Consider the following 20,486-nt stretch of genomic DNA (forward strand, 5'->3'; position numbering starts at 1 on the left):
GCATATTTTGATTGATGATTTTATGAGTTCTTTGAAGTTCTTTACCTCTTTATCTTTATGAAATTGATTTTGGTATGTCAGCAAATATTTTCTAATTGGTCTTTTTATGTTTGTGAGCATATGAGATAACCCATCAACCCATGAAATATTTTTGGTTGCCTTTTGACCTAATAAAACCAACTCTGTCTAGTTCTTTATTTGCCCTTCCCACAGAACTTATCAGCTATCCTTCTATTTAGTTGCAGTTTTCTTCTGTTTTCTTGTTTCATAATAGCAAGAATTTTACAGTTACCATGATTCAGATCTTCCAATGGTATGTCCACTCATTGGTCACTGGACAGGACTCTCATATTAAGAGTACCAAAAGTTAAAGATAATGTTAATAAACATCTAAAAATAACATGATTAGTACCCATGCCCCATTTGAACTATTCTTCTTTAATGGTGCTGAAGTAGGATGGGGTTTTCACAAAACTAAAGGCCATTTTGTATTTTTCTTTGTTTCATAGATGCCTATGGCCAGAGAATTCAGCTCCAAGTGGTCAGTTTCCTAGGAATGGGCCTCTCCAAATTTAGGTAGTCTGGTTCTCAGAAAGCAGACATAATCTTTTTCCAGTACCATATTTTCCAGCATGGTAGAACTTAGCAGTTTGCCTTCTCTTACCTGCAAAAATGCATGGTTGTCTCCAGGCCACAGTGAGGCATGAAAGAAGGACTCTGTGGCATATAAATGTAATAACCATTGAACAGCTATACCAAAAAGTAAAATAACATATAACTGTTAGCTCTATAAACTATAGTTTACTAAAAGGAAACTATATATAAATTTGAACAGAATAACCACCCTTGTGTTCTTTTCCTAACTGTTGGAGTGATCATTCTCATGTTCTACTGTCTATGCATAAGTACATCCCAGTATTCTCTCTTCTGTCCTCTTGTCTTTCTGCTCTCTTGGTGATCTCATCACACACTTCACATGGATGCAAATGCCATTTCTATTTAGATGGTGACAAAATCTGCAAATTTGACCTTCATCTCTGGATATCCTTTAGGCATCTCAAAGTTAGCTTTGCAAAATAGAACTCATCATTTCCCCTTATAATCTGTCTTTCTTCCAGCTTCCCTACTTTTTCAAGGTTATTGAAAGTTTTAGAATATTGATAAGTTATCAAAATCCAAGGTAATCACTGTCTTGTGTCTTAGTTTTGAACTTTGTAAAAATTTGTATTGTTTGCCCAGTGGCTTCAGGGATTGCCTTTGTGATCCTAGCCATAAGCTCATCCAAAGACACATACGTGGCAGTTTTAAACAGGAACTCCCAAGAAAAATGTCTGATGGAGGTAGATCAGGTGACTAACAAAAGGGCAGCCTCTTCTGCTAGCCTGAGTAAGTGTCATCCAGAAGTAATTACATAGGCAAAAGCATAATGACAGGGGGCCCTGTCTTTTTAAAATAAATGTAAAAGAAATTTAAATAATTAAACTCTCAAATGACATTTATACTTCTGCACCAAGACTTTTGGGATTCCCTGTAGGAAGTCTCGTGCATCCACAACTCCCATCTGTCCTCTTCTCTGTGCTTATACCACAGTTGTGCTTATCCAGGCCTATATCACATGTCATTGGAGTAATGTAACAGCCTCTTCATTGGTCTTTCTGCCTCTGGTCTCATCCCTTTCCTATCAATCCCCTATGCAGCCGCCAAATTAGTATTTCTAAAGCACTGCTCAAAAAGAGGAAGCAGTTCTTTATTGTTTCCCTAATCTACTCCTCAAATTCTGGTTACCTGGTATTTAAATCCCTTTATGTTCTTGGCCCCAGCTTAACCTTTCTGTGCTCATTATTTATTCTGCCTCATACAGTCCTGGTTCTAACCAGATTGGCTTATCTGTTTTTTCCTGGTCACGACCTTCTGCCCCACAGGCCATCTCCTGTGCATGGCATGACCTCACTCCTCACCTCTGCCTTTTGACATTTCTAGCTTTCTTTAAGGCCCAGTTCAAGTACCACCTTCCTAAAGAGACCTTTTCTGATTTCACCAGCTATTAATGTTTCTGCCGTTAACCTTTGAAAAATGAAGTAAACTGAGAAACAATGATCAGAGTGTGATAAATGTATTAATTGGGCTAGCAGGGGCCAAAAAATTAGTTCAGTGACTTTTCTCAGTGACCAGAGACCAGGAGGTAGGACTTACTAGCCTTCACATAGTTTTGGGAAGTAAAAGAGAACAAAAAATAGAACAGGGTGGGTGAGGAAGATAATACAGTTGGTTACAGAGTTGCCAGCATCATAAGAGTGAGGACAACATGATTGGTTACATTAAGAGAAGTGGGCTAGCACTCATGGAGCTGTGTGTCTTAGAAGAATGCTTGATTGACTTATGGGATCCATCTGTGCCTAAGGCCATGGATAGTAGACCAGGAATAACAGACTTCCTGGCTTCTAGAAGGGAGATACAAGGACAGGCAAGGATGGACAGTATATCTTGTGGAAACGTGCCAGGTCAGCTTGTAGGCCTTCAAAGATAATAGTTTAAAATTTTACAGGATTCGAAGGTGTGAGGGATAACCATTTTTCTTTTTAACTCAAGAGAGGAAACTGAACTCCTTTGACTATAGAAATGTTCATTGTTTGAGTTTGCCGGCAAGGTTAGAGATAGTGAACCCAGACTCCCTGGTATGCACCTGAATCTCTCAAGCCAAGACTAAGACAGTGATCAGCAGGAGAACTGGACTTCTAAACTTAGCCTGTAGGCAAAGAGACAAAGAAAATGTGGTTTGAACAATCATGCAGAATGGGGCAGCACTACAGAATAAGGTCAGTTATAAAATGGCACAGTCAATTTAATTTCTTCACCACTGCCATTGGTTGTATGTTGTATATAAACCGTATATATTCACTTTTCCTTGATGATACTGTGTCTCCTTCATAAGAATGTAAGACTCCTGAGGGCAGGAACTTTATTTTTTTTTTCCATCTAATCTCCTGCTTAGCATAATACCTGATAAGTCTTAGGTGCTTAATAAATTATGATTATTTGTTTCTCTGCCCCCTATAAGAAAACAAAATCTGATCAATATAAAGTGACTCTGGAAGTTCCATTAACATTAACCACCTCATCTGCCAGGCATTATGCTAAACTCTGAGGATACAAAGAAAAATTCAGAATAGGCCCTGCCCTTTAGGAGCTTACATTTGAATGAGGGGGATAACATGTATATAAATGGGTATATTTGAGGTGCACACTGAAAGGATGGAAGTTTAACCTTAGAAGGGAAAACACTAGCAGGTGGTGGGGTGGGGTGGCCTCTTGTACAAAAGGTGGCATTTGAGCTTTGCAGGATTGAAGGAAGCCAGGGAGTCTAAGATGCTCAATTAGAAGGGAAAGCCTTCTAGGCACGGAGAGCAGTGGGGCCACAGCACAGTCTGGGAGATGGGGGGAGGGCAGATGGGCTGGGGACAGGGTAGATCAGGTGGAGGTTTGAGGAGAGCAGAAAAGGTTCGGAAAGTGCTTGTGATGAATGAGGAGGCAATCCGTTAAGGAGGATTAAAAGGATTGCCTTGTCTCCATCCTTGGCCTTCCTCCAGTTGTAGCGCATGATATGATATCTGCCCCACCAACATTGAATTTCATTGTCTCAAAGCTACTTATGCCCATATGTGAGTTTAATATTGTGTTTCAGACATTGTAAGAAATATTTCTCTTAGGATAGTATATGAATAGATATTTTCAGGTGATTATTAACATTCCTTAAAAACCTGCCTGTTCACAGTGCAACAATCTAAGACATCTCCAAAGAAAATGTTGTCCACATCCAGAGAAAGAACTGTGGAGTTTGAATGCAGATCGAAGCATACTATTTACTATTTTTTTTCTTCTGTTGTGTTTTGTTTCCTCTTTCTAGTGGTTCCTCCTATTGGTTTCAAATTCTTACTTACAACATCAGTAATGTGAAATATGTTTAATAGGAATGTATATGTATAGCCTATATCAGATTGCGAGCCGTCTTGAGGGGGGAGATGGGGAGGAAGGAGGAGAAAAATTTTAAACTCAAAAGCTTGTGGAAATGATTGATAAATCAAAATAAATTAATAAAAAATATTAAAGCTGAAAAAAAAACAAAAAAACCTGCCTGTTCATAATCTTTGATCCCTTTCACAGTAGATAAATGATTGCTTTTATACATTCATATCAGTTCTTACAGATTCTGGATGTCAGGTTTTTTGTCATATTTCCCCCCTAAAGATTTTTTCCCTTAATACAAATGCATTATATGTTTGTTGTGCAAAAGCTTGTTTCATCAAATTTACCTATTTTGTCTCCAATAATTTCTTTCCTTACACTGGTATCTTTTCCACAACTGAAATAGATATATCAATCAGCAAAGATTCATTAAATACTTACTTTGTGCCTGGCCACTGTACTAGGTACTGAGGATACATGTACAAAGAATTAAGCAATACCTACTCCTAATGAGGGAGACAAATATGTACATAATACAAGGAAATACAAGGTTGTTAAGTGAGGACAGTGCTAAAAATAGGAAGATCAGGAAATCCTTCAAGCCGAGAAAGTGGTGTTTGAGTGGAGGTCAGAAACTTTGGGAGGTGCACACTGCAGTACAAAGGCATGGAGATTGAATAGATGGGCTGTGTGTGTGAGGAACAGGGAGAAAGCATGCCCAAATCAGAGAGTGTGGGAAGGGGCATGGGAAGCATGGAAAGACAGCTTGCATCTGGATTGTGAATGCCCTTAGAAGCTGAACTGAGGATCTGATCCTAAAAGGTAATAGAGAGCCACTGGAATTTGTTCACACCTGTGCTTAAGAAAAATCATTTTGCCCTCTCTTTGGAGGATGGATGAATTGGAATGAGGAAAGACAAGGTAGGTAGACCAATTATAAGTCCATTCTAATAGGCCTGGCAAGAGGTAATGAGAGTCTGAAGGTGATGACTGTGTGAAAAAGGGGAAGGGATCCATCTGGAAGACTGGATAAATAGTGGTTGTAAGGACACCAGATCTTTAACTAATAGGGAGGAAGTTAGGAGTATAAAAAAATACTCCAAATCATTAATAATTAGAGAGATGCCAGTTAAAGCAACTCTGAGGCTCTTCCTCACATGCATGAGATTGGCAAAGATGATAAAAATGGAAATCAAATCTTAGAATGGCTAAAGAAAAACATTAATCACGCGCCATTGGTAGAGCTGTGAATTGGTCTTGCCAACAACTTTGCAACTTTTTCTCTTCCTTCAAGTAATGAAGTTTGGAGTATTTTTTTGTATCTTTGCTGATTACCTCAATTTCTTCCTTTGAACTCTGTTCATATCCTTTGACCATTTATTTGCTGGGAAATGGCTCTTTTTCTTTTAAATTAATCAATTCCTTAATTATCTTAGAAATGAGACCTTTATCAGAGAAACTTGCTGCAAAGATTTTTCCCCAGCTGTTTCTTTTCTAATTTTAACTGCATTGGTTTTGTTTATACAATATCTTTTTAATTTTATGAAATTAAATTGTTCATTTGTCTTCTGTGATCATCTCTGTCCCTTGTGGCCATGAACTCTTCTATGTATAGATCCAAAAGATAATTTTCTTTTTGCTCCTCCATCTTGTTTTATCTTTTCTCACACACACACACACACATCCATATATAAAGTGTTTCTATTCAGTTATATTGTGTTCATATCATAAAGAGACTTGATAGGATCCCTTTTCATGTAATTATGTAACATTGGAAGTACTTATTTCTTAAATGATGAATAGACTTCATTTGGTCCCAATCTAGTCCCAGGGTTTTTTCTTTGGGAGTTCATTTTAACTCCCAAAGCTTATTTAGTTTCTCTTTCTGAGACTGAGTTATGTTCATGGTATAAAGGTGTGAAGCTTTAATTTGATGAGTCTTATCAAATTTTTCATAGAATTTTCTTCATCCTTTGAAACCAATGTTAGTGAATGTCACAGTTATTTTCATGGTCGTCTTTTCACAAGTGATTATTATGAGTCCCACAGTATGAGATGACAGTGTCCCATGAAATAATGTTTCTTGATGTCTTTGGACATACAACAAAACCATCTCTTCCAACTTTACCCCTCTGTAAGTAATATCTTCATCACGAAGTACCCAGCCTACTGGTGATAAACATCTTCATACTTAATTATTCTGGGCCTCAAAAACTAAACTCATCCTCTTGCCATGGAAAAGAGGGGAGAAAATGCACACACACCCCCACTGCAAATAGTGTCAAATACAGTAGATGGCTTAAGAAGGGCACAGGCAGGCCAAACTTCATTCCTCTTCCATCTCTGCTTTTTACTCTTTGGATGTTGCTACCGTGGCTCATCTGCCTTCTAATCCAGAGGGTGCCCAGAGCACATATGGCCTCTGCACCCTGTGTTCTCATTGGTGAGTTTGTCCAGAAGCTTTCATCCAGGGGAAGGTCCAGGCCAGTTAGCCATCCTTCTCTCCCCACTCTGCTTCTGATGATTCAGTATCTTTTATGTCTTATTTTCCCCCATTGGAATGTAAACTCCTTGATAGGAGGGACTGTTTTTCTTTTTTGCTTGTATCTGTATCCTCAGCCCTTAGAATGGTTCCAGGGACATAGTTTTTCCTTAATTAACACTTGTTTACTTGACTTGGTTTTGCTGAACTGCTTTTTATTCTGTAAATTCTTTGTTGCAAGCAGTGGCTTGATGGTTAGGGAAGGAGGAAGGGATATATTCGGACGTAGTGATGTACACATATCAACGCAAAAATTTTCAAACTTTAAAAAAAAAAAAGAGAGCCAGTGATAGTAGTAACATTGTAAAATGTTGAGAAGCTGCCCGCTGCTGCTGTTCTAATTTCAAGGGGGTCTTAAAGTTTCATCTGATTACCAGATACCTGAACATGGTGTGCTGCCTTAACAATTTAATAAATTGGTCTTTTTAATGTTTTAAGCTCTACAACACATTTAGTTTTAATAACTTTGGATTTTAATATCTGATTTTTCAAACTTATTTAGGACATGAAACGTGTGTCGAACTTCTCTTGGAACAGGAGGTCTTCCAGAAAATGGAAGGAAATTCTTTCAGCCCATTACATTGTGCTGTGTAAGAAAACCAAAATAAATCACATTTGCTTATGACACTAAAAATAAATTCTCTCAAGCCTTGAGTAACCAGATTGTTGTTTTTCATAGGATAAATGATAATGAAAGTGCTGCTGAAATGTTAATTGATACATTGGGCACTGGCATTGTAAATTCAACAGATACAAAAGGAAGGTAGGAATTCACCTGTAACAGTTTGCTTTTTATAAAAATAGTCTTAATATTTTAGCTCTTGTTATTGTTTGTTATTAAAATGTCATTTTTCAGGTAAACATGCATAAGTGTTTTTTAAACCTTTTAGAATTCAGGATAGCGTGTTATACTAGAAACTTATTTTTATTGACTAAACAGTTTCTGTTTACTGTTGAACAAGTGGAAAGATTTCTTCAGTTTTTTCTTAGAAGCTTATTTGTTAGACAAATAAGGTCAATAACAAAATTAAAAATATGATTTCTTGTGTGCCAGTCCATTTCTCATACAAGGTCCACTTGAGTTACTAACACATAAATGTTACTGTAGAAAGAATGGGGGAGGGATGTTCCAAGTAATTTGTCAACCAGTTTGTATCCTGATGTTAATTTTATTGTAGTCTTTGAAAGTTTTGGAAAGAGTACTGAACTGAGAATCAGGAGAGATTCAGATCTGTACCATTTGCTGGCAGTATGAACTTAAATTTAACCTCTCAGCCTTAATTTAATAATTTGTAAAATTGGAGAATTGGTTATTGGGGAAGATGAGTGAACCAAATATCTCAAAGTTCTTTCACAGCTCTCAAATTCTGCAAAACTGTTGAATAGTTTTTATTCTAGAAATAAAAAATATGGCACATTAATAATTGTGAACTTTGCTGTATTGCAGAACCCCTCTTCATGCAGCGGCCTTCACAGATCATGTAGAATGTTTGCAGCTGCTCCTCAGCCATAATGCTCAAGTGAATTCTGTAGATTCTTCTGGAAAAACACCTCTGATGATGGCTGCAGAAAATGGACAGACAAATACTGTTGGTAAAGAAATGACCTAGAAATTTTAATATTCCTATAAATCCTATTAATTGCATGTAATGCCTGAGATTGAAAGTGGCCTCCTACAGGAAAGGGCAGGATCAGTGGTTTGAGGATGAGCAGAGTATTGGTGTTTGCTACTGAAGTTTACAAACCTCGCTAACCAAATTTTTAGTCACTGAACTGATGTTTTAATTTGCTCCATTTGATTGAGAAAGTTAAGGTTTCCAAGTCTGATTGAATAGTTTTGCTTATATTTTATAAACATAAGTGCTGTTGCTATAGATAATTTGTTCTTTTTATTTTCTATTCTTCAGTTCAGAGAGTGATTACAATACTGAGGTAATGTTCCTTCTGTAAGAATTGCTGCAATTTCCCCTCCCTCTAATTCCCTTCTTCTCCACAGAGATGCTGGTTAGCAGTGCTAATGCAGACCTTACTCTACAGGATAACAGTAAAAACACAGCACTCCATTTGGCATGCAGTAAGGTAGATACATGTTTTCATTTTTAAAAATCATTATTTTAAGCAGTGATATCACTGAATACTATATATAGAATTATTAGGAAATATTTTACAATGCAGTAAAAATGAACTTTAAAATTATTTGGGGCAAAATTTATATCATTGATCACTTAAATCAGTTTTCATATACATATACATATATATATATGTATGTCAATAGAAATATTTTGATGTGTTGAAAACTGTAATCAGGGTAGCAACCCTCACTTAAACCTATTACCCTCCAAAATAAATGTCTGTTAAAACAATCAAGACCTGTTCACTAACTGTTAACCAGGGTAAGGTCTTGAATACATGGTACACATAGAATTTGTCATTAAAGGATTAAGTTTTCAAAAAGAAAATTATTGATTCTGTTTTTAGGGTCATGAAACTAGTGCCTTGTTAATTCTGGAGAAGATAACAGATAGAAACCTCATTAATGCAACCAATGCAGCTTTGCAAACGTGAGTATTTCTCATTTCAACTTTGATATACCAGCATACAAATGTAAAGTAATTAGTGAATTTTGTGTGTGTGGATTAGTTGGCTGAGTAGTTACATTTCATAAATTATTGTAACTGGTAAAATTTGATTTTTTTCCAGCTGGGGATATTCATAACATTTTTGAAATGTTTTATCCAGAATCATCTATAAAGATATGTTACTGAAGATTATTTTAATCTTAAACTTTATAAGAATGTTTAAAATGTTTCTTTATGCCATTTAAATATTTAGAGATGCTGAAAGAATCATTACTTGAAGAATTACCTTAACAAATCATGATATTCAGTGTAATGTGTTCCTTGACTAGAAATCTACTGAGCCATCTATCTGCCCAGTAGTGAAATCTCAGGCCTGGTCCAAAATAAATAAATGAAAGCACCCATAAAACTTTTTTTTTTTAAAATAAAAAAGGCTTGGTAGATAGAGCACCTGGAGTTGGGAATACCTGAGTTCAAATCCAGCCTCAAACACTAATTAGCTATGTGACCCCTGGCAAGTCACTTAACCTCTATTTGCCTCAGTTTCCTCATCTGTAAAATGGGGATAAAAATAGCACCTATCTCTGAGTGTTGTGAGATTCAAATGAGATAATTGCCTTGAGCATAGTAGGGACACAGCAAACATCTGTTCTTACAGAATGTATAGATGTGATAACATAGGAAGGGCTACACTAATATAGTAGATGTAAGAAATGTTACACAGGAATATGTTGACAGATTGAAATTGTGAGCTGAAACTAACATGGTGAAATTTTAATAGGGACCAGACAGAAAATAAGCATTTATTAAGTGCTTGCCATGTGCTGCTCAACTCTGTGTGAAGGTCTGGGGAGAAGAACATGAAGCCGTCATTCTCTCCCTTCAGGGTATGAGCTCGGCCTTCGATGACAATCAGGGGAAACCCAGTGTCGTCGTGTGCAGAGCCAGCGCCAGTCTGCATGGGGGCAAGGTGCTGGCAGAGCAGCAGGTTAGGAGAGCCTCCATTCTGAGGGTAAGGAGGCCACTCTAGCCAGGTCAGAGCCTGGAGCATGAAAAGGAGTAGGGCCTGATTCCGTCAGAAGAGCAAGTTGGTGCCAGGTTGTAACAGGCTGGTGATAGGACATCACCCAAGCTTATGGAGTAGGGAGGGACATGGTCAGTCAGGCCTGTGCATTTCTGGAGTTGTTCTGACAAATTGGGGTATGCCTAGAATAAGGTGATGTGATGAGTTGCCAGAGCTGGACTGATCATACTGATCAAAGCAATTGAGGACGTTTAGCTTGAGAAAGAGATGAAATAAAAGAACATGATCCCTGTCTTCAGACACTCGCAGTTGTCCCGAGGTCCTTTGGCCTCAGATGGCACTCTTGCAAGACCCAAAATTGGTAAAATATCTGTTGGAACAGCACTTGGGCAGTCATCCCGTGCTTTTGCCATCTGACCAGCATATGTTCTCTTCCTGACATATATTTCCTGATGGTAGTTTATGGTGTTACAGGAAAGACCAGTGGATGAAAGTTGCAGGCAGGCAGATTTAAACTCTACATTAGGAAAAACTGTCAGACAGTTAGATTTCTTTAAGGTAGATTGGGCTGCCTCAGTAAGTAGTGAGTTCCCTTTTCCATCATTGGAGTTATTCAGGTAGATACTTAGATGGTCATTTGTCAGTGATGTTTAAGTGAGATTCACTCAAGAAAAGATTGAATTAAGTATAGACTCATACTCTGCGTTCACCACGTTGGCATCTGGTCTGACACTCAGTATCTCATAGACTATTCTAGACATATGCTCATGTTTATCATTTCATTTATAAAGTAACAGTTTAGTCAACTAGATTTTCTTTTTTCCATTCTACTGTAAAATTACTCTCGATCAACCACATTTGTCTGCTTTTTCAGACCCTTACATGTTGCTGCCAGAAATGGACTCACAGTCGTAGTACAAGAACTTTTGGGGAAAGGAGCAAGTGTGCTTGCTGTAGATGAAAATGGTAAGGAGTCTCATTATTTGATGTAAATCTGAATTTAAATAATGATTTAAATGCTTCAGTTCCTTGGGGGTAGTCTGCATTTTATGTGAGGTGAGCCTCTGTTGTTTGGCAAAGGGGGACAAAATCATTATTATTGAGTAATGATACTAATCATTCACATTTCTGCAGCGCTTCAGCATTTATAAATCCCTTTCTTTACAGGAAGGCAAGTAGTGGGAGGATTATTTTCTCCTTCAGATCCTTGTAGACACAGGTGACCAAGATCAGGAAAGGTCTTGAAATCATACTGAGATTGGTCAGAGAAACTTAAGATCCTTTAAATATATAAAGGGCTGTTATGTAGGAGAAAGACTGGACTTTCTTAACTTGGCCAAGAAGCAATAGAAGCGGTGGGTAGAGTTATAGAGAAGCAGATACTTAGTCTCAGTAGAAAGGAAAAAATACCACGATTAGAGCTAGCCCCAAAGTGGAATGGTTTGCCCTAGAAGAAAGAGATTTCTCCCATGCTACAAGTCTTCAAGCAAAATAAAAGTTACTATTTGGTAGGGATTTTGTAGAGATGTTTTTAAATCAGTTATGGGTACTCTTGTATCCTCTGAGGATCTGTAATTTTGTAGTCCATATTTTAAAATGAAAAAAGTAAAGCTCAGAGAGGTTGACTCCTTGGGGCCACATAATTACGTCAGAGAGTCTAGACTCACAAATATCATCTCTCTGTCTCTTAAAGTCTAGAGTTCTTGCTTCTTCTGAGTACAGCCTGCAAGATATTAACACCAAGAAGTTAGTAGGACAAAAGAAATTAGAAAATTCCCAGCTAATGAACTGAAAGATTTCTGAAATCTGATAAAGGCTTCTAAATAAAGTTGATAATTATCATTTATCATCTGAATTGATTTTATTAATTCTGTGCATGTATCAAAATATAAATTTATACTGTACCTTTATTTTTAGAAGGTAGTAAATTTAACTGTTTCTGTGTGTGAGGCAGTTGGGGTTAAGTGATTTGCCCAGAGTCACACATTGTAATTGTGTGTGTAGTTGACTTAGTAATTGTCAAGTGTCAGAGGTTGGATTTGAACTCAGGTCCTTCTGTCTCCAGGATTGGTACTATATCCACTGTGCCACCTAGTTGCCCTAGTAAATTTAATTTTTAAAAGACATGTTTTTAACATATGTTAAGTAAAGTTGAGCCACCTAAGTATAATTTGGAAATCTCTGCTAGTAGATGTACGTAGCAGATAGTGACTATACCATGTTGGTCAGTCAGTCAATGAACATGAAGCACCTACTGTGTGCTAGGCATTGCACTAAGCTCTGGATGGTACAAAGAAAGGCAAAACAAATGTGCGCGCGCACACGCACATGCGCACACACATGCGCATGCACGCACACATGCACACGCTCGCGTGCGCACACACACACACACACACACACACACATTTTCCTGCTCCCCCAGCCTGGTGGGGAAGATGACATGTGAACAACTGTACAGACGAGCTATAGACAAGATAAACCCAGAGAGAGAGATTATAGATGGTTGGGAAAGTGTTCCTGCAGAAAGTGGGACGTTCACTGAGACATGAAGGAAGCCAGGAGGAGAAGATGAGGAGGGAGAGAAGAGCAGCAGCCATGGAAGTGCCCCGAGTCAGGAGGAAGGCCTGGGTCACTGGATCCCAGAGGACGTGGAGAGCAGTAAGGAGTTAGTGAACTGGAAAGGGGAGGCAGAGGTGGGCTGTAAAGGATTTTAAAAGCAGACAGATCCTGAAAGTCATAGGAAGCCCCTGGCATTTGTTGTTGGGTCAAACCTGTGTTTCGGGAGGGTCAGTTTGACATCTGAGTGGAAGATGGCCTGGAGTGGGAGAGAATCAAGGCAGGCAGACAGATCGGGGGGTCTCAGTAATTGGTTAGAGGGTATTTCCTAGTTCTTAAGCCTGTATTGACTTAACTTTTGCCATTTTATAAATCAGCATCTTTCATTTGAAAAAGTGAATGTACCAAGGATCTGTGATTTGTGTCATTGTGGAAACTTGCAGTGAGAAGGGTCTGATGCCCTCACTGTAGGTGCTTCTGTAGTGTGCAGCCTGGGAGTCCTGGGCAGCCACTTGGCACCTGGAGCAGTGCCCTGGCTTAGCAGGATGTGGCCCTGTCTTCTCAGTCCATCCAAAGGCATTGATGGTGTGCTTCAGTTCTGGCCCTAGAGTCACCAGCCTCTAGGAGAAGGGTTAGTGGCCAGACTCAGGGAGGTTCTTCAGATGCCTCAAGTTCGTGACTACAGAGTATTCATATGTATGTCTGTACTCAGTTGGTGCTGAGGTTACAGAAATGAAAAACAGCACTCTGCTTGCCCTCCAAGAGCCTGCAGTCTGTCTGACTGAAGGGCTAAGACACATAGACAAATAAACATGAGACAGTGAAGACGGGGATGTGGGCAGAAAGCTCTCATCTGAGGAGGTACATCTGGGAAGCCCCAGGGAGGGAAGTTGTGCCCAAGCTGGGCCTTGAAGGAAAACACAGGATTTCAACAAGTGGAAATGTGCAAGGAGTGAGTGAGCCCTGCGGCATGGCATGTTTGATAGACAGCACCATAGCAGAAGCTTACAGCAGAGCTCAGAGAGAGGGTTAGACGCCAGGCTTGGAGTTGGTATTTTACTGGACACCTTAGGGAGTCACTGGAGCTTTAGAGCAGATCATGGTGTGGCTCTGAGACCAGAGTGGTATGGAGGAGAAATGCCAGATTCAGAGCCAGAGGGGCCTGGCTTCTCCTCGAGGTGACCGCCAGGGTCGCTCATGGCTCTGCATCTGGGATCTTCAGCGGGGCAGTGGGGTGGAAATGGGCTCATCAGGAGCAGCCTCTTTAGATAAGTGGTTCTAGAGCACGTCCCTGAGGACAGTTAAGGCTCCGTGGGGTGAAAGTGAGGGGAGGCAGCAATGCATGCATGGACAGCGGGCACCGAGGCAGGGGTGGGAGGTGGTCGTCAGGAGTCAGTGTAGAGAATGTGTCATCAGCCTGGACTCAGCCTGCTCTGATGGCACCAGGAGAGTTTGCTGCTGTTTGCTTCAGGGCAGGAGTGATAGTGTGTGAGCGTGGAGGCAGGGAGCAGTGTTCCTCTATTCTTATCACAGCTGTCCAGAATCTTTTAGCAGCAGTGGGGGATTCGTAAGAAAACCAGCATGGTATGTGGAGCGACACACGCTGGGTTCTGTCTACCTCCCCAGACCCCTCGGCTTTCTTGTAAATACTCTCTGGTGGCTCCTTTTGCCTCCAGGATCAAGTATCAGGTTGTCTTTTGGGGCATTTAAAGCTCTTCATGAACAACCTGCCCCCCTTCCTACCTTTCCATTCTTATGCTTTATTCCCTTCCACAGTCCGCTCTGTGACCCAGCTGTTGTTCAAGTCTTGTCTGACTCTCCGTGGCATCATTTGGGGTTTTCTTGGCAAAGATCCTGGAGTGGTTTGCCATTTCCTTCTCCAGTTTATTTTATAGATGAGGAAACTGAGGCAAGCAGCATGAAGTATCTTGCCCAGGGTCACATAGCTAGGAAGTATCTGAGGCCAGATTTGAACTTGGGTCTTCCTGACTCCAGGCCCAGTGCTCTCTCCACTGCACCACCCTTTGACCCGGCTTCACTGGCCCATTTTCTGTTTCCTGTACGTAATATTTCATCTCCCATCTCTGTGCACTGTCTCTCATTCATACACTGCTCTCCCTTAGGCCTCTTAGTGTCCCTGGCTTTCTTTGCAACTCAGTTCAATGCTGTCTTTCTGCAGGAGCCTTTTCATGGACCCTCAGATGTTAGTGACTTAGCTTCTGAGATTACTTTGAGTCTCCTCTCTATAGGTCATGCAGTTAGCTAGCTGTTTACATATTGTCTCCTTCATTGGAATGTTAGGTCTTTGAGGGCAATAGCTGTTTTTGGCTTTTGTTGTATCCTGGGTCCTTAACACAGTGCATGGCATGTAGAAGTACTTAATAAATGTTTATTGACTGACATTAACTATCTCTGTGACAGTAAACAAATCACTAAGCCTCAGTTTTTTTCATCTGTAAAATGAGAGAGTTGAGCTAACTCTCTGAAGTCCTAGCTTTAAAATCCATTGATAATAATATTTATAAATTAAGTTTAAATATGTGTATACAGGATAAAAAAGTATTGAAGGGGTTGGGTTATTCATCAGTGGAAGAAGTATGCATACCAACAAAATGGTGGTTTCATCAAGGTACAAAAATCAGTCCTTCGTATTTTAGGCATATATTAAGACGGGTGATCCTATGATTTCTGAGAAACTTTGAATAAAGTCTATTTTAAGGATTTCCTTTTATGTTTAATTCTAGGATATACCCCAGCTTTGGCCTGTGCTCCCAATAAGGATGTGGCTGATTGTCTAGCCCTCATTCTGGCCACCATGATGCCTATTTCATCAAGTAGCACAATACCGTCCCTAACGTTCAGTGCCATTAATCATTACACTAACACCTCAAAGACCGTCACCTTTGACCCCTTGCCAATCATGCGCAGTGAGCATAGCTCTTACTGCAGTTTCAACAACATTGGCAGGGAAGATGGTTACCCATACACAGAAGAGGATGAACTCAATGATTCTGATTCGGAGACTTACTGAGCAGCTTCTGTGCTTGTGTGAAGACTGAGTCCAGTCCCAGGAAGAGCACTCACTCAGTGTTCAAATACAAAACCGGCCTGAAGGAAAAGGGCTCATGGTGGATGGTCTGCATTCTGACATGTAGAGGAAGATTTTTAAAGCCAAGTTTTGCAAAAGGAGCTACTAGATAAAGCTCTGAAGTGGACTTGAAATTCAGAGCTAAAAGTAACATCAAACAACTTGGTTTAATTTGGTTTTGAGGTACAAGGCATAATTTTGGGACACTGTACATGCTAGTCTGTGTAGACAAGCAACACTATTGTACAAGAAAAAAGGACACTACATTTAAAATCCTATCAATAAAACTAATTAAATCTGAAGGCAATAAAAGTTTGGTACAGTAGGCATTGTTGCACAGCAAATTGCCAAAGGACCAAATAACTTAAGGGTTTTTTAATCTAATAACTTTTTGTGGAAACTGGAATAGGTTAATTGAAAACTTCTCTAAACCAAACTTTAATATTTCTAAAACAATGAAGTTCAAATTTGGTTTTAAGTTTGATTTAAAAAAAAATAAGCAAAAATCTGAAAGCCTTCTGACACTGTATTTAAATGTACAATGAGAGAAAGCAGATGTATTTTTAAGTTTTGTTTTTTCTTTTAGATAAAAATTTTAAAGAAAAATTGTCATACTTTTATAATGTTAAAATTGAAAACCAGCTAACTGATGCAGTCAGGGTGATACATGTATAGTGTAAAAAAAATGGAGGGAGAGGGAGTCCAAGACAATTATTGTTGCACAGTTTTAGATGGTTAAGTTTAAAATTTAAAATTGAGCTGTTGTTGTTTAAAATAAGCTGAAAAGACTTCTACTAGGGGAGAGTGAAACTTAATGCAAATTTGAAGGTCATTTCATGACACCCTATTGCAGCTGTCCGTCTGGTCCTGGGAAATGAATTTTTTTTCCAGCAACTCATCCACTTTTTTATAACATGTACATTGATTATTGAAATTATTTTTATGCCTCCTCATTGCATTTGTTTTGCATTATTTAAATCTTGGAGTATGATAAAAAAAAATCAAAAAAGAATATCCCTATTATCCAAAGGTATAATGTCAGGTTCTTTGGAAGAATTATTTGTTGTACAACATTTTTTTTTTATATGAACACAAACATGTGGGTCCTGTTTGGATGTGTGTTTTATAACACACCACTGTTGAGGGGAAGAAGGAGGAAGGGGGTAGAGTCTGCCAGAAATTTCCTGACAAATGGAAAAGGGTTTCATGACTTTTAAAAGAAAACTGAGGTTTGGGCTGTTAACGACTTTATTCGGTTCTGCTTTAACCGTAACTCACTTTTCAAGTGAAATTGCTCAGAGACATGCAAGACCATCTTGAATGTCCAGAGAGAGTACAGTAAGTTGCAGCAAATTTCATTTTATCCTTTTTTTATTTTGAAACTGGAAACCTTAATGAAATTGTAAATTATCAGCTGGTTTTCTGAACATAAAGTGTGAAAACACAGAACAGTATTTTGATCTATTTGATAATTTTGTGGGGTTTTTGAAGAATTAATGAGCATGTACATAGAAATAGTGACTGCTTGAATACTGTATTTACTTGCACTCTTTCGGCACATCAAGATTCATGTATATTTTACGGAGTATAATAAAACCCAGATGTGAGTTGTATTTAATGAACGATGTATTTATATCTGTGTGCATTACCTAAAGCTGTTTTTAAAGAAACATTTCTAGGGTTTTGACTACTTTTGTCAAGTTTTTTTCCTTTGATGTTGACTATTTCTTACCATGTCAGATAAGACATAACAGAAATGATACCTTTGGTCTTCCACTTTTCCATTATACAGATAACACATGACAAACTTAGCTTGATCATTAGTGGTGGAGAAGTAGATTTGTCTTTTAATTGGCAATATGCTGCATGTTCTGTGAAAGTATTCTTTGAAAAGTAATAGGATGGTAGAGAGTAGACATGTATCCTTTCCCATTCTGTATAGTAATTTCTTCTGAATTTCTAGAGGGCGTATTTATTGTACGCTTTCAGGGCTCATCCCGTCTAAGCACCCACATGATTGAGGAACCCCTGAACCCCTTACACGTCCAGCTTCTGCTGGAATAGTTCTAGTGATGGGCAGTTCACAGTGCCTCACAACGCCTCTTTTCCAATTCTGAAAAGTTCCAGTTTATTTTAAGTGATTGCTTAACCAGAGCTCTGCCTCCCTGTCATTTTTACTCCCTGGCTGGAAATCTCTCTTCCAGGCCTATGTTCTCCTTGACCATTTCATCTATTTGAAGACATGCATAGTACCTTAAACTCTCTCCAACTTGTTTTAAAACAAAACAAAATTAACCCCCAGCATATCAGGCACTAAGTGCTTCCGATGTGCCAAGCACTGGGAATACAAAGGTTTTTAAAAATAAATCTCTCTCTCCTCTCAAGGAGCTTATGTGCTATTCTAGAAGACAGCATCTATATTGATATAGATTAGATAGATAGATAGATAGATATGTACATGTATATTTTATATATATATGTGTGTATATATCTCTATATAGAGATATATAAAATTAATATGAAATAAATCAAGTAAGTCTCCCTCCCAGGATAAGCCTCAGGTCTCTCAATCCTCGTGGAGCTCCTTTCGTCTTCTGTAAAACCCAAGGTAACATTTCCCATCGTGTGTTAAAATGTGTTTTATAAACAGTAAATCTTTTTATGTAAATATGAATGTTATTTATAACTGTTGTTATCACTCATTGAAAACAATGCTTGAAGGATTTAAACTGTAGGAATCCTGTGTAAATGAACTTTATCCACACATCACCAGAATGTATCTTTAAAAAAAAAAAAGGTTTTAAAAAAAACATTTAAAATGATTGGGAGAAGACTAAAGTTTCTCAGGAAGAGATGTTTTATATAGTAACCTGAATTTATTTTCTGATAAGGCATACGTACACTTTTTTAAGGGTAGTATTATAGAATGTATAATGTAGACTGGAAAATCCTTGAGGGCAGGAACCCTATTTTACGGATCTTTATATTCCTGCTGTCTCTCTCTCCACCTCCCTGAGCTCCCTATACCTGTCATATCCATAGACATCTTTAAAAGTGCTGATTGAATTGAATTGGCAGAAAACAAGAAAGTCTCCTGGATTACTTTCTTTCAGAAGGAGCAGAAGGAGAGCTACCTAGAACAAACCCACCAGGCAGCATTGAAAGAGTGCTGGATTTGGAACCAGGGTCAGACTCTCAGCTCTTCCTCTTAGGAGTTGTGTGACCGGGGGTAAATCACTTGGGCCCTCTTGAGCCTCAGTTTCCTCATTTGTGCAATGAGGAGATTGGTAACTTCCAGCTCTAAAGGGATGAATAGCAAAATTTCAAATGCCAGATTTCTTTTCAAATGTCTTTTTAGAATGGTGTATCTTGAACCATTTCCTGTCAAGTTTGTCATTAGCATTTTTAAAGTTTTATTAATAACTTTTATATCACATGCATTTCTGAATATCTGTCTTCCCTTCTGATCAAGTCCATCCCTTGCAACAAAGACTTTAAAGGAAAGATGGAAGAAGTGCAGTTCAACAAAATCGTCTACCACTTTCTCCATGCCTGATGTATGTATATCGTTTTACAACCATGGCCCCTCACCTCTGCAGTGAAAGGAAGGAAGTACATTCTTTCAACTTTTCTCTGGGGCCAGGCTTGGTCAAGTTTTCCCATGCTTCTCTGACTTGTCATGTTGCTTGTTTTTTTATTATAGTAATATCCATTACATAGATGTACGATAATTTGTTTAGCTGTTACTCAATGTATAGACGCCTACCTTGTTGCCAGTTCTTTGCTACTACCCAAAAAGTGCCTCTATCACTATGTTGGTGTACATGGGACCTCTCTCTCTGTCTTTGACCTCCTTACGATATATACCGCACCATGGGATATCTGGGGTAAAAGATATGGACATTTTAGACACTTCCTTAAGATAATTACAAATTACTTGCCAGAACCATTCAACCAATTCACAGCTGCACAAAAATATTCATGAGACTCTCTTCCCATAATCCATCTGACATATTTCCACCCTTTGTCATCTTTCCAGATTTGATGGGTGGAAGGTGACTCCTCAGAGCTGTTTTGATTTGCATTTCTTTTATTACTAGTGATTTGAAGTAATCTTCCCAGTGGTTATTTATGATTTGTAATTCTTTTGAACGTAGCAAGAAGGACACTCACAGTACTAAGCTCCAGGGACAAATAAAAAAAAAGATAGCTAGCCCCTGCTGTCCAAAGGAGCTCACATTCATTTGGTGTGCTACAACATGAGGGGGAATATAGGACTGGCCTTATAGTATGGAAATGGCCCGGAAGTGGCGTTAGATGCCTTATGCGGATTCCAGTGGGAAAGGAATGAAGAGGCTAAGGATAGGATTTTCATCTCCATTGTCTTTTACTTACACACACACACACACACACACACACACACACACACACACACACAGTGGATTGTGAGAATCCAATGAGATAATGATTATAAAATGTTTCCCATAGCACCTGACACATAGTAAGCACTATGTAAGTGATAGCTATTATGTCAGACCCTTAGAATTTTCTAATTTTGTGCAAAAGCTTTTCAATTTCCCATAATCAAAACTATCTAGCCCTTGTGACCTTTTCTGTCCTGTGCCAGAGTTGTGAAAGTCATCAGCTTCCATTCTCCTCTGATTTTTTTAAGTGATATACATTTTAACAAGTTTATCAGACTACTTCCTAGTTTCACCAGAAGTTCTTGTCAAA

The 20,486-nt window shown here is 38.7% G+C and overlaps 1 protein-coding gene across 3 annotated transcripts in view; it reads left to right on the forward strand.

Annotated features, from left to right (window-relative positions):
* ANKRD28 (ankyrin repeat domain 28) overlaps positions 1-17,370 on the forward strand; it is a 204,466-nt gene extending 187,096 nt beyond the window's left edge. For all 3 annotated transcript variants that reach the window (XM_078151469.1, XM_020987233.2, XM_020987235.2), the window contains 7 exons: positions 7,008-7,095; positions 7,185-7,268; positions 7,953-8,098; positions 8,502-8,584; positions 8,984-9,066; positions 10,983-11,074; positions 15,409-17,370. In XM_078151469.1, the coding sequence (XP_078007595.1) occupies positions 7,008-7,095; positions 7,185-7,268; positions 7,953-8,098; positions 8,502-8,584; positions 8,984-9,066; positions 10,983-11,074; positions 15,409-15,695 (863 nt within the window). In that variant the 3' untranslated portion in view covers positions 15,696-17,370. The remainder of the gene's footprint in view (positions 1-7,007; positions 7,096-7,184; positions 7,269-7,952; positions 8,099-8,501; positions 8,585-8,983; positions 9,067-10,982; positions 11,075-15,408) is intronic.
* The last annotated feature ends 3,116 nt before the right edge of the window (positions 17,371-20,486 follow it).

Source organism: Phascolarctos cinereus, unplaced genomic scaffold (assembly GCF_003287225.1).
Source record: "Phascolarctos cinereus isolate Bilbo 61053 unplaced genomic scaffold, phaCin_HiC Scaffold_1;HRSCAF=81, whole genome shotgun sequence".
NCBI classification, from domain to species: domain Eukaryota; kingdom Metazoa; phylum Chordata; class Mammalia; order Diprotodontia; family Phascolarctidae; genus Phascolarctos; species Phascolarctos cinereus.